Raw genomic sequence first — 25,092 nt, forward strand, 5'->3', positions numbered from 1 at the left:
TACCAGGTACACGGTACCTACTCTTGCAACTCGGCCAACGTATTCTACCTGATACGCTGCAGGAAAGGATATCCCAAGGCATGGTACATTGGGGAAACCATGCAAATGCTACGGCAATGGATGAATGAACACCGCTCGACAATCACCAGGCAAGACTGTTCTCTTCCTGTGGGGGAGCACTTCAGCAGTCACAGGCATTCGGCCTCTGATCTTCGGGTAAGCGTTCTCCAAGGCGGCACATGACACACAACAGCGCTGAGTCGCTGAGCAGAAACTGATAGCCAAGTTCCGCACACATGAGGACTGCCTAAACCGGGATCTTGGGTTCATGTCACACTATCGGTAACCCCCACAGTTTGCCTCCTGGACTTGCAGAATCTCACTGGCTGTCCTGTCTGGAGACAATACACATTTCTTTAACCTGTGCCTAATGCTCCCTCCACTCATATTGTCTTTATCTTTAAGACTTAATTAGCTGTAAAGTTTCGCATTCTAATCAGTATTCTGTAACTTGATTTTGTGTCTCTGTGTGCCTTGTTTGAGAGCAGATATCCACTCCATCTGATGAAGAAGCAGGGCTCCGAAAGCTAATGGCATTTGCTACCAAATAAACCTGTTGGACTTTAACCTGGTGTTGTTAAAACTCTTACTGTATTTTATTTGGTACGCAGACTCTGGAGTCTCCAGGAATTAAAGACTAACCTTCAGGACACTGCTGTGAGCAATGATCGAGAGAAAACAACATGGGAATTAAAAATTGTGCATTTTAAAAGAATGAACACTTTTGTTAACTAGTGTGAAAAATATTGGACATGTGAGAGAAAAACCTATTCAATTAATGGTGAGGAATCATCAGACAATTAACAGTTGATTCGCTTGCGAATTGGCATTGGAAGGCAAAACCTTGTAAGGATAGGCCAACAGTAGGAAATTGAGGACAAAGTGGTTGGTGGTCAGAGGTTATATGATGACACTTCCAGGAATATATTCAGCTAGAGTTGGCAACCCCATCAGAGTTTGAAGTTGAGCTTATTACTTTCTTTGTATTTAAGGTTTGAATTTATTACACTGAGTTTGGGATTGTTCTTTTATTAGGTTGGTTTTTTAAAAATATATAATATTTGATTTTTTTATTACTGAAGTTGTTACTCTTTCTTTGTGATTCAGTGTGGTACTCTTAGTTTGACAATGGTTTAGTTTATTTTCCATGTTTGAGATTGGGTTTAAGATTTGAATTGCTAAAGTCCAGAGTATGGGATAAAAGGCAGATTGTTTTATGGTAATGAGGTAATTGGATCCCGTCTACCTCTCCCAGATTTGGTAATTAAAGTGATTTACGTTAAAAGAAGAATGTATTACTGCTCATTTTAAAAAGAAAAAAATACATGGAGCTTGGCCAGAAAAGCAATTTATGGAGGAATTCAAGAGGCCTTGTGAATCATCCGCTCCTGTTATCTGACAGCACAGATCTGAGTCTCTATAGCAATTTGAAAGAATATAGAGAGCTCTATTCAAGCATGGGTGATATTCTCAGAGGCTTGATTAACATTGTGACTACAAAACCAGACTTACACTCATGTTCCTCGCCCCTGCAGCCTATGCTCTGTTTGGATTAGTAAAATGGGATATTTATATCTAGTTGTTGGCTAACAGAGCCTCGAATTGATGTCTTAATCAAAAGTAATACCTCTGACAATGCTGCACGCCCTCAAAACAGTACTGGAGTGCCTAGATTTTAAGCTTAGGCATCTGCAGTGGAATTTGAATCCATGACCTTCTGACTCAGAGGCAATACTGTGTCCACTGAAACAAGCCAATATCTGGTTACTAGGCTTATCCATCCAGTGTGAAGCTGTTGCCAGCAATATCATTCAACTCTGAGATTTACTTCAATTACCTTTATTAATCATTCTATACCCGATCATTAAGGTAATTTCTGTAACACTCTGCACTATTGAGAAATCACTGGCATACTTCACACCCCCCAATATTAGATTCTCTTTAATATACCCTATACACCTCACTCTAACATTGCCAATACACCATGACTTGGTGATTGTAAATCCAGGTGTATATGATTTTATTTGTAGGAGGTCCTGGGGAAGTTGGGGATCCATATATGCGTCTTACCCCTGGAGAACGACAAGCAGGAGATGGTACCTCTCTCCCTGAGACACCCAACCTGAGAAAGGTGAGTGCTTGTGTATTTTCTTGCAGTGCATTCCCCATATTACAGCCCAATCCCATTGAAGCATTGCTGTAAATTGTGTCCCCTCCTGACCAGCTGCAGCCCTGCCTGTGTTACACCATCTGTCTCATGTCCTCCTATTTCACTGCCTTTCGCTTAACCCCCTCTAATGTTTATCCTCCCCTATAGCTTATCCCTGCATCACACTCACCATTTGCTATACTTTAGTCCTTCTTTCATTTCTCTCTTCCATCTTGCTTATCTCTCCTCTTTACTCAATTTCCTTAACATTTACTTTCTCCTCCCTCACATTTACCATCTCCATCTAACATTCAGCCTTCCTGTGGCACTCATCCTTCTATTGCTTACTCCTGCCTGTTGTAATCCTGATTGAAGCTTTAAAGCTTAGTACAAACTAATTTTGACAGTAATCCCAGTTAGTGCCACTTTTAGTCAGTTTTAACATTTTGTGCTGATGGGTAAGATCTGATCAGAGTCCAAGATTTCATCATTACATGTCTTGGGCCTTGGCCTTTGACATGGTTGACCACACCTTCCTCCTCTCCTCTGTCATCCACTGAGTAGGGCCTGGCTCCATTCTTATCTATCTAGTTGTTGACAGAGTAGTTCTTACAATGCTTTTCCTCCTGCACCCAAATCATTACCTCTGGTGTCCCCCAAGGATCTGTCCTGGCCCACTTCCTATTTCTCATCTACATGCTGCCCCTTGGCGACATCATTTGAAAACACACCATCAGTTTTCATATGTATGTGGATGACACCCAGATCTACCTCACCATCATCCCTCTCAACTCCTGCATCGTTGCTAAGTTATCAGACTGCTTATCTGACATCTAGCACTGGATGAGCTGAAATTTCCTCCAATTAAATATTTGGAAGAGTGAGGCCAATATTTTCAGTCCGTGCTCCAAACTCCATTTCCCTAGCTACTGACTCTATCCGTCTATGGCAACAGTGTGAGATCAAACCAGACTGTCCACAACTTGGTGGTGTCACATTTGACCCTGAAATGAGCTTCTGATCACATATTCACATATGCCTAACAGCGCCAGCGACCCGGGTTTGATTCCGGCCTTGGGTTACTGTCTGTGTGGAGTTTGCATGTTCTCCCTGTGTCGGCATGGGTTCCTCTGGGTGCTCTGGTTTCTTCCCACAGTCCAAAGATATGCAGGGGTTAGGTGGATTGGCCATGCTAAATTGCCCCTTAGTGTCCAAAGATGTGTAGATTAGGGGGATTAGTGGGGTAAATTCGTAGAGTTACAAGGATAGGGCTGTGGGTGGGCCTGGGTAAGATGCTCTGTCGGAGATCCAGTGCAGACTCGATGGGTCAAATGGCCTCCTTCTGCACTGTAAAGATTCTATCATTCACACCATCACTGAGTCAGCTTACTTCCACCACCCATTTTTATCTGTGTTTTAGGTAATTTGCTGTTGCTTAAACACTCACTTGTGCCTTTGTTACCTCAAGACATGTCTATTCCAATGCAATACCGCCTGGTGTCCCACATTCTATGCTCTGTAAACTTGGAGGTCATTCAAAACTCTCTCCCCTTGTCTTAACTCACACCAAGTAACTTTCACAAATCACTCCAGTGTTCACTGACCTACAGTGGCTCATGGGTCAAGTAGCATTTTGATTTTAAAATTTTCATTCTCATTTTCAAATCCCTCCATGCACTCGTGTACCCTCCAGTTCCATTACCTCTGAGCTATTTGCACTCATTTAATTCTAGGCTTGTGCACATCTCTGATTTAATCACTCCAACATTTGTGGCTGTTACTTCACTGTTTAGGTCCAATGCTCTAGAATTCCCTCTCTACACTTCTCCACCTCTCTACCTCAACCACTTTCCTCCTTTAAAACATTCCTTAAAATCTATTTCTTGGATCAGACTTTTGGCTATATAATCTGATATCTTCTGTGGCTCGTTTCATATTTTGTTTTATAATGCTCCTGTGAAGCAACCTGGCAAGTTTTATTACGTTAAAGATACTATATAAGAATAAGTTGTTCTTGTTGTCTTTTCCTCTATAATACTGACTGTGGACTTTGTTCTCAGATATCTCCTGTCTATGCTGAAATAGAAACCCGCGGAGGATCTGGCTACTCGGGGAAACTGATGAAACCACCTCTGCCCAGAACGTCTCCGGTACCGGAACATCTGAGCCATTCAGGTAAAGTGACAGAACCTCAAGCTTATGATTTTTTTTCATTCATACTCTCTGGCAGGTTACTCTGTAAAGTGACTCAATCAGGAACTGGCACAACTGTTGTTACTTTAATTGAACTTTTTTGCAAAAATATATTTCATTCATAAAATATCTGAAAGAACGTTATAAACATTTCAGAGTGGTCATCACAGAAAAAGCAATGATGTTCAGATTTTCTACATAGATCATGTTGCAATACAATCAAAAAAGGGGCAAAGACCACATCTGTAGTGTGGCCAGAATCCAAATTAGTAACTGTACCTACACATAGGTACCTCTGCCATTACACCTTTAACCTCTGCCATACCTGATTCCCCGACCTGACTTTTCTTACCGAGTGGAGTATTCCAGACACACATTTGTGGTTCCCTCCACTGTGCCACCTAGGGCCGGAAACAGTCAGTGCATAACTGGACTGTATGACTCTCTGTACTGACCCACCAAGCTTTAGGACCATTGTTTGGCAGTGAGGACACCTCATTTGGGAGCATTGCACAAGGAAATAGCAGAAGTTAGAAGAGTTTCAACAGAATGAACATTGGCTACTGTACCAGAAGGTGTTACTGCAGAATTACATTTAAAGAACTCATATTTCTGCTGCATCTTTCTAAACCTTGGGACATTTCAAAGTGCCTACAGACACTTAAGTACTTTTTGAAATGTGGTCACTGTTATAATGTAGGGAAATGGGTCAGCTCCCTCCCTCCTGTGGTCAGTTGTAGTTTTTAATTACTAGTTGCTGTTCTGTTCTTATCGTAAAACAGTACAGCAGAGTAGAAAGCCATTTAGCCCATTGAGTCTGTGGGGACGTGGAATTGTCTTGACTGCTGAAAAATGTTTGTCACCAAATGGTGTGAGCATTAAAGAGGTATCTGCTTATTACTGTTTACTTAATGTGGATCTGTTAAAAATAATTCTCAAAATTATTACCTGTGTTTATGTTGCAGGTAGCAAAAAGTTGGGAATGTCTCTGTCATGGCAGACAGAGCCTCTTCCTATGCATCCTTGTCGTTGTCACGCCCCCAGTGATCCCTCTCCAACTAATTCGGACCCACACCCCTACGTCAGCCTGGATGGCAGCCCTAGCCCGTCGCCACAGAATGTGGAAATCATGAACAGCCCCCCGGGCCGCCGCAAGAAACTCTTTACCTTCTCCCGGCCTCCTCGCAGCCGTGATACAGACCGGTTCCTGGACGCCCTTAGTGAGCAGCTGGGACAGAAAGTGACCATCATGGATGAATTTATGAACCCAGAGAATGACTATGAAGAAGTAAGTTTTTCAAACCTCGTAGAGCTCTTGACAATTAAAGCAGCACCTGGATTCATGGTGAAACCGCATTCACATTCAACAGGGAATTAGACAAGTTCCTGAGTGTCAAATATTTAAAAGTAGGTACGTCACTGGGTCATTGGGGAATGAAAGTCATTGAAGAAGGCATCACTGGGAGAGGGGTGTCATGGGGAGGAAGAGAGTAAATTATTGCAAGAGGCCAACATACCATTTGTCTTCTTTACCACCTGCTACACCTACTTACCTTCAATACAAAGACACCCAGGATTCGTTGCATATTCCCCTCTCAATTTATAGTCATTCAGATAATAATCTACCTTCCGGATTTTGCTACCAAAGTAAATAAACTCACCTTTATCCACATTATACTTCACCTGCCATGACCATTCACTCAGCTTGTCCAAATCACAGTGCAGCATTTCTGCATCCTCCTCACAGCTCACCTCCCATACAGTTTTGTGTCATCTGCAAATTTGGAGATATTACATAGAGCATAGGAGACTTAGGGGGGATTTTATGGGGGTCTATAAAATAATGAGGGCCATAGATCAGTTAGATGGTCAACATCTTTTCCCAAAGGTAGGGGAGCCGAAAACTAGAGGGCATAGGTTTAAGATGAGAGGGGAGAGATACAAAAGGGTCCAGAGGGGCAATTTCTTCACACAGAGGGTGCTAAGTGTCTGGAACAAGCTGCCAGAGGTGGTAGTGGAGGCGGGTACAATTGTCTTTTAAAAAGCATTTAGACAGTTTAATGGGTAGGATGGGTATAGAGGAATATGGGCCAAACGCAGGCAATTAGGACGAGCTTAATGGGTAAAAAAACGGCAGCATGGAGAAGTTGGGTCAAAGGGCCTGTAAACATGCTGTAAACCTCTGTGACTCTATTCAGTTCCCTCATCTATATCATTAATTTACAATGTGAATAGTTGGGATCCCAGGACCAATCTCTGCAGTACCGCATTAGTCACTGCCTGCCATTTGGAAAAAGATCCGTTTATTCCTACTCTATATTTCCTGTCTGTCAACCAGTTTTCTATCCATCTCAAAACACTACCCCTAATCCCATGCACTTTAATCCTGCATGCTAATCTCTTATGTGGGTGATGCGCGATTAATCCACTCGGGAGGCTAGATCGTACCCGGGAATAAAGGCTTTTATTCGCAACAAGAATAGAGCATACTGCTTAACAATACAATCCCAGACTAAAGGGTCACTAGGAAGTGCAGTGACCTTTATACTCCTATAGGAAGGCGGAGCCAACCGGAGTGTACCACGGAACAATGATAACAGGTGGAACACCCCAACCCTAACCCCAACAGTAACAAAAGTAACATATGTACAAGTACCCATAGTGATAACCATCTATGGTTCAGTACCCATAGTGGTAACCATCTATGGTTCACCACAGTGGGACTTTGTTGAAAGCTTTCTGAAAGTTCAAATAAACCACATCCACTGGCTCCCCCTCATCAACTCTACTAGTTACATCCTTGAAGAGTTCCAGTAGATTTGTCAAGCATGATTTCCCTTTCATAAATCCATGCCACCTCTGTCCAATTCTACCACTGTTTTCCAAGCGCTCTGCTATAAAATCTTTGATAATGAACTCTAGAATTTTCCCCACGAATGGTGTCAGGCTGATTGGTCTATAATTCCCTGTTTTCTCTCTACCTCCCTTTTTAAATAGCAGGGTTATATTAGCTACCCTCCAATCTGTAGGAACTGTTCCAAAGACGATGACCACCAATACATCCACTATTTCTAGGGCCACTTTCTTAAGTACTCTGGGATGTAGATTATCAGACTCTGAGGATTTATCAGTCTTCAATCCCATCAATTTCCCCAATACCATTTCTCTTACTAATACTGATTCTTCAGTTCCTCCCTTTCACTAATTCCTGTGTTCCCTAACATTTCTGGAATGTTACTTGTGTCCTCTTTTGTGAAGACAGAACCAAAGTATGTATTTAGCTATGATGCAGAGATGCTGGCATTGGACTGGAGTGGGCACAGTAAGAAGTCTCACAACACCAAATAAATCCGTTGGACTTTAACCTGGTGTTGTGAAACTTCTTACTGTGTTTAGTTGGTCAGCCATTTCTTTGTTCCCCATTATGAACTTTCCCCTCCATCTTGACCCTCTCCCCAACACAACCCCACCCCTCCACATGCTCACTGCCCCTTGTTGTTCGATTTTGCTCCCAATGAGCACTGACCTTTGCTTTCCTATTAACACATCCTGCTATCTTACCATTGCCACTATTAACACTCTTCAGTCCCTAATGACACCATTAACAGCCCCTTTGTCTTATGTCCGTGACATCTTTGTCAATCTCTCCTTAGCTCCAACCTATCATTGACTTTCCATTCTGCCACACCCACCTCTCCAAGTATATAATTCCTCATTAACCCTCTTCAGTTATGTAGAAGGGTCATATGGACTTGAAACATTAACTGTGTTTCTTTCTCCTCAGATGCTGCCAGACCTGCTGAGTCTATCCAGGACTTTCTGTTTTTATCTCAGATTTCCAGCATCTGCAGCATTTTGCTTCTATTTGCTCAAATTTAATGAATGAATTGAGTATAAATTGAAGAGAGGTCCTGAGAATGTTATATACATGGGAAATAGATGTGAGGATGGACTGCTTGGAAAGAGGTGTGAGGATGGGATTTTGGTGGGAAGGAGCGTTAAGGTGGGATTTTGGCAATGGGAAGGAGGTGTGAGGATGGGCTTTTCTTTATTTTCTTAACCATTTCTAATTGATTTGCTTTTCTTTTTCCAAAGATGACTTTTCCAGAGGAGCAGGGAATCTATAGCACAAATGACCCAAGCAGCCCCAGTGAGTATGTCAGCAGCAGCGATGATGGAAGTTCCTTAACATATTCTTCAGGTTCGGACCCTATCCCACCTCCTCCTCAAAGTCCCCCTCCCCCTCCACCCATACAGTTCAATGACCCAAAACCTGTCACCTTAATCTCAGAGTTGAAAAGGGTTATCCCACCTCCACCCCCACCTCCATTGCCTCCACCCCCCTCTTACTCCTCCAGCCAACATCAGTCTATTCCCCTCCCACCCCCTCCTCCCCCTCCTCCTTTACCAGGTCCATCTGGCCCCCCTCTACTGCACCGCAGCGGCTTTCACCGCAGAAGCGAATCCAGTCACATGAGCGTGAAGAGACTGCGATGGGAGCAAGTGGAGAACTCCGAAGGGACCATTTGGGGTCAGGTACGTGAATTTGTTCCTTTAGTGTTTCTACAGCTATTCCCTGCCAAAGTTAACCCTTCAAGCACCAAGTGACAGGAAGAAGATGAACTCTGACTATAATGTGGGCATCGTGAAGACAAAATAGGCAGGGATTTCTAATTTCAGGAAGGATGAGAAGGCTGGGGCAATGGCGCGGGCAAGTAGGGAATAACTGGGGAAGGGAGGTCTTAAATTGAGCCACTAACGACATATATATTCAATGGTTCAAACAATCAATGACTCCAACTCTGGTAATGCATATTCTCCCTGGGTCTGCGTGGGCTTCCTCTAGGTGTTCAGGTTTCCTCCCATAGTTCAAAGATGTGTTTAGGTGGATTGGTCATGCTAAAATTGTCAGGGGGATTAGCAGAGTTAATACATGGGGTTACGAAGATAGGACCTGGGTTGGATTGTTGTCGGTGCAGGCTTGATGGGCTGAATGACCTCCTTCTGCCCTGTAGGGATTTGATGATTCAACCCAGTCTGTGCACTCAGTGGGTCCAACACTCCATCTATGTAGTCAGCAGTCCAAGTTTTCAGCCTGCAGGGTTAGAGATTCACATGATTAGTGTCTCCTGTAAAGTGTGGTAGGTACTGAAACTCTGGCCCAGATTTTTATGCCTTCATCCATGTCGGAACATAGGACTTTAAAAGTGCTGGTTTGGACCCAACTTTGGGACTCCTGCACCATTCTATCTTCCAGCCTTTGCCAGTGCATGATAAGGGTGTGGCTGAGAGTCCACATGCAGCATTCCCAACCTTGCCAGTTCCATTGCAGGGTGGTGATGGGCGTTTCAGACACTTGGCAATTTTGATGCAACCATGCAGGCTTTTGCAGGAAATGTGATTTATGGCACCTCAAAGGAGTCCTCAACTATGGGACAGCCCTAATCTAAACAAAATAAAAATCAGGCATTCAGCATTATAGAGGTTTACAGCATGGAAACAGGCCCTTCGGCCCAACTTGTCCATGCCACCTTTTTTTTAAACCCCTAGGCTAATCCCAATTGCCTGCATTTGGCCTATATCCCTCCTTTGGCCCATATTCCTTTGGAAAAAATTCCCTCCTTCCTTTCCTTTTTCATAAAACTATCAAACACAGCCAACAATGGTCCCATTATAGAAACCTTTAACCGTGTCCAAATATATACACAGACATTGAATAATCACTTCAAAGAATGATCAATTATTACAAAATAATAAAACTGTAAATCAACCCTAGAACTCCCTTTTGTAAATGTGTAAACAGCCCCCCAAAGGGCTGAATATGCAACCAAGCATTCATAATGAAGCCATCTAGCAACTGTATCAATAGAAATAGGCTGAACAGATGGCCAGATGGCCTTATCTTCAATGCTTTGCTGAAATTCAAAACAGACTAATGCATTCAGGTCCTGTGGAAAACTGTTTGTACAGTTACAAAGGAGAATGTTAGCTTTGTTTCATTGACAGTTTCATTACTGTGTACCAACTTAATCTTTCTTTGAAGTGTTTTTTTAAAGTTAGTTTAAGTTTATTTGTACAGGATAAAAGTTTCTTCAATTGAACATTCACTTCTGTATTTGATTTAGAGTTTTTTGCGATTTTAAGGGAATGTTGAATGCCTGATTTAAAAAAAAGTTTCATGAGCGTTTTAAAGGCTTGCCAATGTTATTATATGGCTCAGGAGCTCTGTACTTAGTTGGCATGGATGATTCATGGGGGAGCATGTGATATGTGGGGGTCCTGGAAGGGCACAGTGGAGTATGAAGTGACATAGGGGATATGAGGGGACATGAAGAGGGCATGGGGGTGAATAGGAATAAAAGGAGTGAGGGTTAGCGGGCCTAACAACTATGAATAGGACTGGATCAATATCAGACTAAATGGAGACTAGCTTTCTAACCTGCTGGCCTCACCATCTGACTACCCGTGTTGTGCCCTGGACCTGCCGCTAGAGATGGCGTGCCTTCTCCAGCCCATGCCCACCTTCCTGACACAGAAACAGGGTGAGATGGCGTGCCTTCTCCAGCCCATGCCCACCTTCCTGACACAGAAACAGGGTGGACAGGCTCCTCTGGAATGGAGAGAGGATCACAGGGCTGAGAAAATCTTGACTCCTGATATCCCTCTCGATCATGAAAATCTGGCACTCTAACCTCATAATGGAGTTGAATCTCTTCTTGAATAGGGCAGATGGAGCTAAAGAGCATTGTTGATCATTCTTGATCCCTCTGATCTTCTGGACTTGTTTGTCCAGAAGTGGAGGCTGACTGCAACAGGAAGCTGTTTGGCTCATTTGCAGAACTTACTGTTAGTTTCCTTGTGTTACATCGACTATGCTTTTCACATCACCTGTCATGTTTCGGAATGCAAATCTACCCTTTGAAACAGGCCCAGTCATAGTGAGTGACCTTCAGTGCAAGGGAAAGCAGTAGGAGCTCAGTCACTTCAATAGCAAGGATTCTGTTCTGTACATTGTTGATTTGGAGCCATCTGATAATCATTTATCTCTGAAAATCACATCTTCATTTTTCTCAGTTTGGAGAAGACTCGGATTACGATAAATTGAGTGATATGGTCAAGTACCTAGATTTGGAGCTGCACTTTGGGACTCAGAAACCAAACAGTAAGTGACAGTCTGACATTGCCCAACAGCATCTGAGTGTGTTAGGTTGTGTGTGCTGTTGTGAGTACACACCGTATGTGCTAAGCTGTGATTGTGTACTGTGTGCAAGGCAATATGTGTGCGCCAAAGTGTTGGTGTATTCTCAAAGTATCTTAGTGGATGAAACCAGGCTGACCTCAGTGGTGAATTAATGCACTGCACTCCAGTTATTCCATTTCTGAGACCAGGCCCGTACAGTGCGATCTTCAGATGGCCTATGTAGACACTGGTCTCATGGCACATACTTGGGTTGGTGCTGGCTGGTGATGTGATGATCTGCCTGGCTAGGGTTAGAGCATTACTCCTAATTCTCTCACTTCCTTTTTGCAGAAGCAAGTTTTATACCTGAAACTTTTAAGAAGAAGGATTTGGTTGAAGTGTTATCCCGGAAGAAGGCCTACAATATGTGTGAGTCCCGTGCCCGCTCCACAGTCAATATGCTGTAGCACAGCTAGGCCTGTTTTAATTATGAGCACAACAGAAATTGTCCATGAACAAACATTTCTCTTGGTAAAAAACCCCTTTCTTGCACCTAGATATTTCTTGTTATCCCTCTCCGTTCTCCTCTGTACATCTATAAGCTCACTCTGTAACTGAGGCATTTTTTTTATTGATTGACTCAATTTGGGGAGGGGACCATCTTACCGGCTCATCATGCTAGTTGATTGGCGTGGTGAGCCGATAAGCTCGGGCTCGCACCCGGTTTATCACCTCCCGTGATGTTACCAGCCTTGTTCTGCTGGCGAAATATACGAGGCTGATTTCAATATTCAAAAGCATATTTAAATATAATTAGTGAGTCCCAGGCTCAATCATCTGGGCTCACTTGTCTTTACCTGCTCGCAGGTGGAGTCCTCACCGGTGAGGATCGTGTATGGTCCCCACCAGAGGGACCTGATATGATGGCCACATCAGTGGGACTGGAGGCCATTGAAGCTCCCTGGGTCGTCGGGGGTAGGGCCGGGCAGTGCTCCTTCGGCAGTGCCAGTCTGGTACCCTGGCAGTGCCCACCAGGCACCAAGCAGTGGCAAGGGGGTGAGGCCTAAGGGGAGAGGCGGGCCCATGATGGGGGTGGGCCATGATGGGGAGGCGGGGGAGCTCCATAGGGGGAGGGTACTATGCATCAGGAATTGGCCAGAGCGGCGATCGGCCGGAGGGGAATTGGGGACAGCGATTAGCTGGGAATGGGGATCGGAGGGGAGGCAATGTCTTGGGAGAGAGTGACAGATCTCCCAGTACATTAGGAAATCAGGGTACATGCGCAATGGCACACCTACAGATCAGTAGCCAGCTTCCTGGGGTGAATAGACTCCGCCCACTCCCCTACTCACATTTTGTCTCTTTTTTTTCTAAATGCCATACGATTGCGTCTGCAAGCTCACCCAAAAATGGGTGCAATTCTCTCCTGTTTTCACATTTGTTTGGCACTTAGGATTTTTTTGGTAAATCACCTCCTGGATCTTTTTCTCTTGGGGCTGTTAGGAAGATTCCAGCCATCAATGAATGGGATGGACATGGGTAGTGGAGACCGGTGGGGAAAATTTCTAAAGAGCACCAAAGTGGTGAAATTTGAAGGGATACTGGACTGGGAGAGAAAGGAGGGCAGGGCTGTGGTGTTGGAAGGGATGGAGGCAGTGAGAGAAGGAGCAAAATTTGTCTTTTTTTTTGGTCTAAGTGTCATGTCAGGTGGGAAAAGCAGAGTGTAGCAAGCTGGTTGCTGGGTTTTCCTGCCATATTATTAAACTCACTGACAAAACAAAAGTGAAGAGGCGGCCCCAAGATGTAAAGGCTCCCCAGTTTCAAAATGGAAAACAACCCCCCGCCCCCAACCCCCCAACGGAACTCCCCCCATCGGCACGGAAAACCTCCCTGGCACTGCCAGGCCAGGTTCTGCTCATCTGCTCATGAGGTGTATGTTGCGGGGGAACTGTTGTGATTCACACCGAAATGCCTTCATGCTGACATGGATGGACAATTTAACATGGTGCGGCTATCAGGGGTAAAAGCTGATAATGATATTTAAATTGATGCATATGAAGATTCCGACTTTTAAAGTCAGGATTCCTGTCAGGTCATTGGTGGGAACAATCGATAGGGGAAATCCCACCAGTATAAAAGCCATTTTGGAACTCCTGCACTTTTCCCTGCTCCTCTGCCATTCCCGCTCCATCAAAAACAGAAGTGGAAAATACCTCCCACTGTGTGGAGGACTGAGGACTGTTAGTGGAGGATTGGGGAATTATGTTATGAGAGACACTGTGGGGACAGAGTCCAAATGGAAGGGAGAGTATTCAGTGAGAGAGGAGTGACTGGTCCTTGTATTTGGAGGGACAGTGGGTAGGGAGAGTAAAGTGCTGGGCCTCATGTTTGATGGAACAGGGACCATCCCTGGGTGAGAGTGGGAGCTTGCTGTTTGCCTTTTAGCTGGAGAATATGAGAGGGCTTGAGAAGCTACTCTTGTAAGTTGACCAGCGCTAAATTGTTCCCACTTTTTTGTTTCATTTTCTTGTATTACTTTTCAGTAATCCAAAGGCCAGGATCTTTTCGGCCTGACAATTGGTCCATTAATGAGTCCTATTAACTTCCTGCTCACAGTGGCCAGGAATTCCATAACACCCTTTGTCTCTCAGGATTAATGGAATAGGGAGGGTGGTAGAGGGAAAGATGGGAGAGGTTGTCCTGTCGCTGGGAGATTGATGTGTGGCCCCTCTCCCAATTAAATAGACCTGGCTGCCATGGTTCTTTCCATGATGAACTGCGTAACATCCAACTCAGTAAGTCTTCTCCATCCCTCCTTTTCATGTGATGACTGATTCTCCATCTGGATATATTTTTGTCAGCTATTCTCATTGCCCACCTGAAGCTCTCGGCCCTGGAACTCCGCCGGATCCTCATGACAATGGAGAACGATCGTCTGGAGCCCTCTCACATTAAGCAGTTGCTGCTCTATGCTCCTGACGAGGAAGAGTTGAAGAACTTCAGGCGGCACATGGCTGATCCCAGTAAGCTGAGTGACCCAGACCAATTTGCCCTGCAGGTGGGTCCCAGGCAAACTGGCACTGCACTCATTCTATGTCAAAGGCCCTTAAATTACTCCTCACCAACCTCCCTTATACTTTGGAATTCATAGTACAGGAAGAGAGGAACTATTTCCTCAGGTGTGAGGTTTTCAGAATAAGGGGGTTTAACTTTAAATTTAGAACTACGCTCTTTAGGAATGATGTATTCACACAACAGGTTATGGAATTTGGAAACTGATTCCCAAAAAAGTTGTTGAGGTGGAATTCAACTGAAATTTTCAAATTGACATTGATAACTTTTGTTGGGTAAGAATATTGAGGGTTATGGGACCAAGGCAGGTAGATAAAATTAAGATACAGATCAATGTGGCTTTAGGAAAAGGTTATGACTGACCAAATCAATTGAATTTTTTGAGGAGGTAGCAAGGATGGTGAATGATTGCAGCATATTTGATACACAGCAAAGCTTTGGACAAGGTCTCACATGGCAGACTAGTCAGCACTTGAATTGCTGCAACCTATAGGTTCTCAGATCAAGAGATAAAAAGTGGGATTGGGCTGTATAGATCTTCTTTGCCTTGCATAGACATGATGAGCTGAATGGCCTCCTTCTCCAGCATACATTTCTGATTCTATGAGATTAGCCATGCTCTAACTGAACAGTGTAACAGGCTCACAAGGCTGAGAGGCCTCCTCCTGTTCATATGTGTCTGTATGTTTTCTGCGATCTTGCTCACTTCCAACTCTTTTGTCACAAAATAGCACTTCACCTCAAGGACCCTTCCATGAAGACCCTAATAAACTATTGTTGTAATATGTTGTAGTGTCATATTTGATTGTTTACTCCACCATGCATTATCACTTCACCCTGTGTAAGAAGTGTTTGCATTTATATGGCACTTTAAATTGGAGTGAAAAAATTGCAAGGTGCTCATAAAGGTTGAACTAAAAGAATTAAAGATAAGTTTTTAGGAGGCTCTTAAAAGAGATGTGGGAGGTGGAGAGGCAGAGATCTTTATTGAGGGAATTGGAGAAGGTGGCAACTAATCTAGTGACTCAGCTCACATTGGAAAACAGATATCAGAAATCAGAGCATCAGAAAAGCAAAGGGAAAACACATACCTGCATCATATATTTTGCCCAAAATGCTTTTCTCAGCATAGAGTCATGAAACGCCTTTTTTAATGCATCCTTTACTTACACATTTGTGTAGATGCTGTCAGTGAAAGAATACAAAATCAGGCTGAAGAGTTTGCATTTCAAGATAACATTGCAGGAGAAAACAGAGGAGATAAAGGCCGGACTGCAATGTATCTACAAGGCTTCGGTTGAGTTGAAAAGCGGCAAGAAACTGGCGAAGATTCTGGAGGTAACAGACTAACTCCTGGTAAATTCAATAAACTGCAGCTCACATTTCAATCTCTTTCCATGAGGTAAGACAACAACAACTGTGATTGAAATTACTATCATATTGCTGCAGCATGGTGCTGTGGTTTACTTTGGGTACTATGTACCTGTAAGGTACAGCACCAGCCTTCTGGTGCTCAGAAACTTGTGGGTTCATGTCTCACTCCAAAATTTGAGCCGACAATCCTGACAGACACTACAATGCAGTACTGAGGTTACATTAAACCGAGCCCCATTTGCCCTCTCAGCCGATGGGAAAGATCACACGACACCACTACAGAATAGCGGTGAATATTACTGATGTCATGGTTAATATATTCCTTAACTAATACTATAATTTGTTTATGGGACCTTACTTTGTTTGCGGGGTCTTTGTGTTTCTGTGTGGTTCTCTGTGCATTTGCGCCTGTGTATGTCTCTGCAGGTCTCTTCCTCTATGTGGCTTTGTACTGTCTATCTGTGTGTCTCTCCTTGGGTCTCTGTCTCTTTCATTTGGGTCTTTCCTTATGTATATGTGGATCTCAGTGAGATGTCATTCTGGAGCCCCATGTATCTAATGGGATATGCAGTGGGGAGTAATCCAGTGGAAGAGTCCGTGCATAGACAGACAATCCAGGGCAGGACCTGTTGGCTTCATTTATTAAAGTGTTGTGATTTTCCAGCACTCTTATTTCTCCTCAGTAATTGTTTTTTCTCTGACAGTTTGTCCTTGCAATGGGAAATTATCTCAACAATGGTCAACCTAAGAGCCCCAAAACCACGGGATTTAAAATTAATTTCCTGACAGAGGTGAGCAACTGAAACTGACAACAGCTGGGTTCAAATGTAATTAAGTAATGAGTTGGTGTCAATGTTAGTGGAGACTCCCAAGGAGAAGAGAATTGCTTTTGTTTTTGGCTGCTGTGTTGGAGGGAAGATGCATGATTAATTAATAAGTTGACAACCCTGGGGTGGTGTGGGAGAGGGTAGTACTAAATGGTAGCAGCAGTTCCTGCAAGAGAAAAAGGGAGTGCTCAATTCTGTTGGAGAAGGGTAATTAATAATATTAGCAGCCATTGGAAATGAAAATGGAATGAATGGTTATCAATATTGATACTCCCTGGGGGAGGGGAGATTAGTGTTAATTATGCTAGTGTTCTTTGGGGAAAGGGAGAAGATGGTTCATTGTACTTGCATTCTAAGGAAGAGGTTAACCATGTTGGAAACTTCTCTAATTTGAGTTTCAAAAGCACTCTCATTTGACACATGTATTTTTCTCCCAGCTTGACACCACTAAAACTGTGGATGGGAAATCTACTTTCTTGCACATTCTTGCCAAATCACTGAGCCAGCACTTTCCTGAGCTGCTGGATTTTGCCAAGGAGATTCCAACTGTGGCACTTGCTGCAAAAGGTCAGTTAAACACATTAAGCAGTGACTGCCTGAAAGGGAACCAAGTGCTTGTACTCAGATTATGAGGTGACAAGTCATTGATCTCCGAAAACTTTGCACTTTGTCAAGAATCCATGAGCTAGAACTTTGAGGCCCTCTACCCAGATGGTGTCAAGGTGTTTGAGTGTTGTGGTTGCTCTCATCTGGGTGAGAGATGAATATTCCATCACACTGCCTGACTTGAGATTTGCAGATAGTTTTGAGGGTTCAGGAGGTGAGACACTCCCCATATCCAGCCTCAATCCTGTCCATAGCCAAAATGTTGATATAGTTGGCCCAGTTAAACTTCTGGTTAGTGGCAAACCCCAGATATAAAATAGTGGGGTTGGCAGTGCGTGCTGTTGAAGGCCTTGAAAATTTTATTTGGAGATGGTCAGTACCTGTGACCTGAATATTAGAGTTAGGTGGAAGGATTTTTATTGTAAATTTATACCTGCAGTGTGTGACTATTATTTATGTCTGTGTTGTTCTTTATGGTAAAATAAATTTGCTTGACATTTCCAATTTAACAGTAGGGTTATTGCCGATGTTCCACTGTTTTCAAAGACAAGAATAAGAATTGTCCAGTAGCTCAAGAGTTTGCTGTTCACTTCCCAGCTACATTACTAAAAGTGTATCTAGATCTCAAGGCAAGGATAGACACTGTCAAAATTATGGAGAAGTATGACTCACCCAAATTCTATGATACAAGAATTGGAACCATTCAGGGCAGCAAAAGAATACAGAAAAATATAGAACTCTCCCTTTTTTCAGTTAATCAGAGAACGATAACTACAGAAATTATTGACATCCACACAACCAGGAAAGACATACAATCAGCTTGTGAGAACATGGCAGTCACCGATGAAGACAGATTCTCTGCAGTCATGACCGTATCCTTCCAGACAGAAAAGATGGAGATTGTCACTCGATGCATATTATCTTTGTTTATACTGCGTATGTCATTGTTATGTGATCTCTTGGATTGGTTTTTATTACTTGAGGAAATCAGAGAGGTATTGCCTAGAGTATCTTTTTTTCCTTTTGCTCCTTGATTTTGTTTTTTTTTGCCTCTCCCAGGAGACTGCAGAGGGATGGTGAGTAAATGTGAAGTCATGATTGTCTGGCTTTTATGGTGTGTTGAGGGTTTGATGGACTGGCTGTTTCTTGTCCAGTTTTGTTTGTTGAGAGATATAGTTACCTCTACACTATTAGCATCCAGCACTTTCAATCCAACACTTTCAGGTCAGGTCACTTTTAGCTCCCTCCATGCCAACGCTATAGTTAAGAAAGCCCACCAATGCCTCTACTTTCTCAGGAGGCTAAGGAAATTTGGCATGTCCATTACAACTCTCACCAATGTTTACAGATGCGCCATAGAAAGCATCCTTTCTGGATGTATCACAGCTTGGTATGGCTCCTGCTCTGACCAAGACTGCAAGAGACTACAAAGGGTTGTGAATGTAGCCCAGTTTCCCATCTATTGACTCTGTCTGCACTTTCTGCTGCCTCAGAAAAGCAGCCAGCATAATCAAGGACCCCACGCACCCCGGACATACTCCCTTCCACCTTCTTCCATCGGGAAAAAGATACAAAAGTCTTAGGTCACGTACCAACTGACTCAAGAGCAGCTTCTTCCCTGCTGCTATCAGATTTTTGAATGGATCTACCTTATATGAAGTTGATCTTTCTCTACACCCTACCTATGACTGTAACACTACATTCTGCACCCTCTATGTACTCTATGAACAGTGTGTTTTGCCTGTCAAGCGCTCAAGAAACAATACTTTTCAGTGTATACGAATACATGTGACAATAATAAATCAAATTAAAAAAAGGAGCAGAAAGTTCAGATAAAGGCTAAAGCTAGATCTCTACTGCCAGATCAAATGCTCCCAGGTCAGGTTTGGCATAGGTAAGGTGCCTAGAAAAGTTCCCTTGACTCTGTAAGTAATGTGTGCTATTTTGTACAAGTTGTACAATCTGGAGTTGTATAAAGTCCATGCACAGAGTAATACAAAATGTCTGGGGAACAGGAGTTTGTTACATAAGAGAGTAAACGTTTTCTATACTGGGTATCAAGTAGACCAGATTTTTGACAAAAGTGGATGAAGCAGATTGATAATGTATTTTTTTAATGCAGCGAATTATGGTTTGTATCACTTGTAGCTCAAGTTTTGAAAGGTTCTCTATGTTCTCAAGTGTTGTTATTGTCTTAACTGGAGTGTCAGGCATTCCTGGGGGATGCACAGCCTGTCATTGCTTCCCTCGACTCCCTGCAGAATCGAGCCATTGAGGAGTTCAATAAAGTCTCAATTTTTTTTGGAGAAGATTCAAAGATGACCACGACTGAAGCTTTCTTCGGGATATTTGCAGAATTTATAACAAAGTTTGAGGTAAAGCTTAGTTTGGAGTAAATCTGTGTAGCTATTAGCCACCAATCACATTGAACATTGCCAAAATGTTGTGGCTCAGTAAAATCCTATTTCTCTCAGTTATTTTATGAAATATCTCTACTACAATGATAACAATCTCTCATCTTTTTAGTTTTGATGCATGCTTAATAAAAACAAGGGAAATAGGTGATACATGTGGAGACATATATGGACAAATAAAGGGATATATGGTACACATAAAACATAATTTAGGGTGAACTGAAGTTTACTGAGAGTGGAGGATAGGAAGTCAGCCAGGGCAGTATTGGAACAATTAGAACTGGAGGTGATGAAGACATGGACAAGAGTTTCAGTAGCAGATGGGTTAAGGTAGGTATGGAGGGGAGAATGTAGGAAAGTGATATTAGGGAGGTGAATGTAGGTGGAGGTTTTAATGGAGTTTGTATGGAATTGGAAGCGCAGCTTAGGGTCAAACAGAATGTCACTTTTCTGAACCGTCTAATTCAACACAAGAGGCATCTTGAGTTGATGGTTAACATGGTGAGCATGCAAAATTTGTGGTGGGGGTTGAAGTCAAAGAATTTAGTCTTCCCAGTGTTTAGCTTGAGAAAGGGAAGGCTCTTGCAAGAGTGTATGTCAGATAAATGCTAATAGAACAGAGGCCTCAAGGGCTCAAAAAAGGTGGTGGAGAAGTAGAGTGGAGTGTCATTGCTATTCATGTGGTAGTTAAACTCATGTCTATTAATGATGCGAGGCTGCCACATCTAGATTATGAAGAAGGGGCCAAGGATGGATCTTTTAGGGTCTCTGAGGTGAAGATATTGGGATAGTAAGAGAAGCCATTGTAAGAAATGCCGCAGCTATAATTGGATAAATGAATAGAATCTGGCAAGGGCAGGAGGAGAGGTATGATTGACTGCATCAAAGGCTGCAAAGGGGATGAGTAGAAAATGGTGCAGTATGATGGCATTCACAGAGAATATCATTGATGACTTTGGTTATTGCCATTTTGATGTTGTTAGAAGGGGAGTTGTGGGAGAGATCAGCATGAATCAACAATCATGAGTGGCTTCACAGACGAAAAAGAATGCGCAATATGGAGTAAATATGTAACACGTATACGTGATATGTGAGGTATTGCATATTAATATTATTTATTACAGATACTTTTGCATGGAGCATGGGGAATATGTGATGTTGTATAAGATCTGTTCAGAAAGAAACATTTGAGGCCACAGGTTATCAGATTTCTAATATACTGTACATGGGGAGAATGTGACAAGGAAATATAATATACATTGGGGAATACGCTATATGGCTATCTGGCGTACACCAAGGGAAAATGTGATACATACCTGGGAAAATGTTCAAGGATGTATGATATACATACAAAGAAAATGGTGCATGTGATATATTTAAAGATAGTCATTTTATTATGTGTATAATAATGAGCTATGGATCGAGGTTAATATATAACTGAACACATGTCATACATCCAAGGAAATATGATAGTTACATTCCTTCCCTGCCTTTTGCACATAATGCTTAATAATCCAGGGAGCAAACATTTGGAATGAATTCTACCATGCAGCATTATTGAGATCATAATATCGTGTCTGAATGTGGAAGATGGTGGTGGGAAATGTGTAGAATGTTTGTCTAAGACAGCTGTTGAGTTCAAACAAGAATGACATTCATACTGAATAATACAACAGAATCGAAAGGGTGTGATTATGGCTGGACTATAGCAATGAGAAAGGTAATAAAATTGATCACCTGCTCAAGGTGAATCCATTAGATAGTGAGCAGAAGTTGAAAAGGAATGTGATTTGATAATCATAGGATGAATCAAGAGGGAGGTTGAAGTACAACTTGTTTATGGAGATGACTGATATCCAAATTTCAGTTTCTGCTTCCTGATGGCATAGTTGGTCTTAATATCAGTAGTGGGGAAAATGCTAGAATCTATTATAAAGGATGTGATAACTGAACACATAGAAAATAAAGATAGGAATGAATAGAGCCAACATTGATTTCTGAAAGGGAAATCACATTTGACAAATCCGTTAGAGTTTTGAGGATGTAACTATAAGGGAGAACCAATGGATATGGTGTATTTGGATTTTTAGAAGGCTTGCGATAAGTTTGCACACAAGATGTTTCTCAGCTAAATTAGGATTGAAGGCAATACACTGGCATCAATGACACAAAACTTAGTGGCAATATGAATTGGGAAGAGGATGCAAAGAGGCTTAAAGAGGACTTAGACAGGCTAAGTGAGTGGGCAAGAACATGGCAATCGGTATATAGTGTGTAAGTTATCCATTTTGGTAGGAAAAACAGAAATATAGAGTCTTAAATGATGAGAGATTGAGAAGTGTTGATGTTCAAAAGGACCTGTGTGTTCTTGTTCATCGTTAACTGAAAGCTTAATGCAGGTGCCACTAGCAATTAGAACAGCCAATGGCATGTTGGCCTTTGCTGCAAGAGGATTTAAGTACAGGAGTAAAGCATTCTTGCTGCAGTTGTATAGAGCCTAGGTGAGACCGCACCCGGAATATTGTGTATGGTTTGATTACCTTACCTAAGGAAGAATATACTGGCCATAGGGAGAGTGTAAAAAACATCCACCAGACTGACTCCTGGGATGGTGGTTGCACTATGAGGAGAGATAAAGGAGACTTCTCCCAGCACAATCATCATTTGAGGTTCCCAGCAGGGTTACTGTTAGCGGTTCCAAGGATGGTAAGTTTCCAAACACATGGGAGGAGATCTTACTAGCTCACACCATCGGCCGTTGGGTGGGGCAAGCCGGTAAGATCGTGAGAGAGTAGGCACCAGATATCCGGCAAGATCAGTCAGGTGCTGATCTCAATGTTTAAATTCTATTTAAAATAGAATTTAAATATTACAAGTGAGCCCAGGACACAATTATCTGGGCTCACTTGCCTTAGCAGCCTCGCTGGTGAAGGTCCTGAAGGGGGCAGGGCCTAAGGCAGAGGGGAGCAGGGAGGAGAATGCGCACTCTGCAATTGGGATTGGCGGGGGGGGGGGGGGGGGGGGGGGGATGGGGGTTTGGGGGTGACGCTGTGCATTCTGCAACCAACAATCGGCCAGACGGAGGGGGGAGGGGGGTGGGTGATTGGCCAGTCCATGTGGAGACGGTGGGGGGGGGGGGGGGGGGGGGAGGCGAAGGGAAGTGATCAGTTCGTATGGGGGTGGGCGAGGGGATGATTGGTCTGAGCAGGAGAGGATGGGCGATCAGCCGGTCCGTGTGGGGGTGGGGGGGTTGAGGATCGGCTGCGGAGGAGTAATAGTGGGGGGAGGGGGCGGGGGGGGTGGAGGAGGAAGTGGTAAGTGATACGACAGCAGTAGTTGGGGGGAGGTTCCAGAGAGATCCGCACATGCACAATGGCACCCTCTGCTGCAATCTGCCAGCTTTCAGGCAAGCTTAGACCCCCCCACCCATTAGCGGGAAATAGATCTTGCTTCATTTTTTCCTCTAAGTGAGGTAAGATTTGATTTTTAACTCGCCCAAAGAAACGGTGCGATTCTTTCTCGTTTTCATGCTCGTTTGGCACTTGGATATGTTTTTGGTACGATTGCCCCCATGATGTTTCAAAGCAAATCAACATTCCTTCCCATTTACATCCTCACTATTAGCTTCAGATGACATTTCTTGTCTGTCATAGCCTCAGCTTTCAGTGCTATGAAATCTGCCTTGGTACTAGAGCATAAAAGAACTGTCAATGGCTAGTGACGAAAAATGTACATCAATGGCTCTATCACTCAGTCAATTCTGGAACCCCTAGAAGGTACTGGGAATCACATTAAACATTAAACCTGACAAATTAGTTTCTGTTAATTAAACGGATAAGAGAATGGGATTTTTTGGATTAATGCTGGAGGATAAAGATCTATTGTAGGACCTTATCCACATTTCTGTCTGTTGATCCTATCGTAAGAAGTCTCACAACACCAGGTTAAAGTCCAACAGTTAAAGACAAAGCCTGTTGGACTTTAACCTGGTGTTGCAAGACTTCTTACTGTGTTTACCCCAGTACAACGTCGGCATCTCCACATGTTGATCCTATCCCCAGAGTCTGAGATAAGCCTAAAATGACACAGACTAGCACAGTTTCCATTGCTGAGGGTAGGATACACCAGGGACCCGGGGTCAATTCTGGCTTTGGGTGATTGTCTGTGTGGAGTTTGCACATTCTCCCTGTGTCTGCATGGGTTTCCTCTGGGTGGTTCAGTTCCTTCCCAGTGTCCAAAGGTGTGCAGGTTAGGTGGATTGGCCATGGTAAATTGCTCTTTAGTGTCCCAAGATGTGCAGGTTAGATGGATTAGTCATGGTAAATGTGTGGGGTTACAGGAGAGGGCTGGGTAAGATGCTCTGTCAGAGAGTTGGTGCAGACTTGATGGGCCGAATGGCTTCCTTCTACCATGTACGGATTCTATGATATTAGAACCCTCCTTATGTGACAAAATCAACTCCACAAATCACAAACCTCTGGACCAGATAGCTGTGGGACATGTGATGGTTACAGCAAGTGTTATAATACCTTCATCTAGAACTGAGAAAGTGTCGAGCAATGTGGAGCCTTTTCTTGGTATTCCTGTTACCAATCAAATGTAACATTTTGGACTATGTGATGCAGAGTGAATCATATTTTTTTGCTAACACATGCATTAATATTTTGTGAATTACAGAAGGCATACAACGATACGCAGGCCTCTGTGAACCTGCAGAACCTAAAGGTGGTTTCCCCGCTCGCCTGGTGACATGAATGATGCTTCTCCATTTACAGCAGTTTTGCCAAAAAGTGCAGTTTTGTTTGACTGACACATGAGTAAGATGATAACCAGTCCCAGCTTCAGGATTTCTGTGTGATGACAGCGAGGGAAAGAGGAGTGGCTAATTGAAAAGGGCATCTCAGAGATCAACTTGAACCATTGACCGAATTGACACCTGTCTATTGCCTGTCGCATGGCTGCCCTCCACTCCCATTTTGTTTCAATTACAATGGACGCAAATGAAGACAGATTCTATCAGCAATTATTGGAGGCTTGAACTCAAAACCAATTCTTCAACATGAACCTCTCAATATCAGTTTCTTCACTTTTAATAACTTTAGTTCCATTGTTGAGAGTCAGGTGGAAGCAATATCCTTTCTTCCTCTATCCTCTCCTTCACATTTTATGCCCCTATTCACTCCTCCAAAACCTTTCATACCGCTCCCCACCCTGCAC

The 25,092-nt window shown here is 43.2% G+C and overlaps 1 protein-coding gene across 1 annotated transcript in view; it reads left to right on the top strand.

The window, feature by feature from the left end:
• The window catches only part of grid2ipb (glutamate receptor, ionotropic, delta 2 (Grid2) interacting protein, b), a 109,699-nt gene extending 85,039 nt beyond the window's left edge, over positions 1–24,660 (top strand). The window contains exons 10-22 of the mRNA XM_078239868.1: positions 2,091–2,191; positions 4,270–4,384; positions 5,368–5,690; positions 8,498–8,938; positions 11,477–11,564; positions 11,934–12,011; positions 14,444–14,640; positions 15,837–15,992; positions 16,733–16,819; positions 17,293–17,422; positions 18,215–18,333; positions 19,672–19,836; positions 24,553–24,660. Of these exons, the coding sequence (XP_078095994.1) occupies positions 2,091–2,191; positions 4,270–4,384; positions 5,368–5,690; positions 8,498–8,938; positions 11,477–11,564; positions 11,934–12,011; positions 14,444–14,640; positions 15,837–15,992; positions 16,733–16,819; positions 17,293–17,422; positions 18,215–18,333; positions 19,672–19,836; positions 24,553–24,624 (2,072 nt within the window). The 3' untranslated portion in view covers positions 24,625–24,660. The remainder of the gene's footprint in view (positions 1–2,090; positions 2,192–4,269; positions 4,385–5,367; positions 5,691–8,497; positions 8,939–11,476; positions 11,565–11,933; positions 12,012–14,443; positions 14,641–15,836; positions 15,993–16,732; positions 16,820–17,292; positions 17,423–18,214; positions 18,334–19,671; positions 19,837–24,552) is intronic.
• The last annotated feature ends 432 nt before the right edge of the window (positions 24,661–25,092 follow it).

The sequence above is a fragment of the Mustelus asterias genome, chromosome 23, assembly GCF_964213995.1.
Source record: "Mustelus asterias chromosome 23, sMusAst1.hap1.1, whole genome shotgun sequence".
In the NCBI taxonomy this organism is placed as follows: Eukaryota; Metazoa; Chordata; class Chondrichthyes; order Carcharhiniformes; family Triakidae; genus Mustelus; species Mustelus asterias.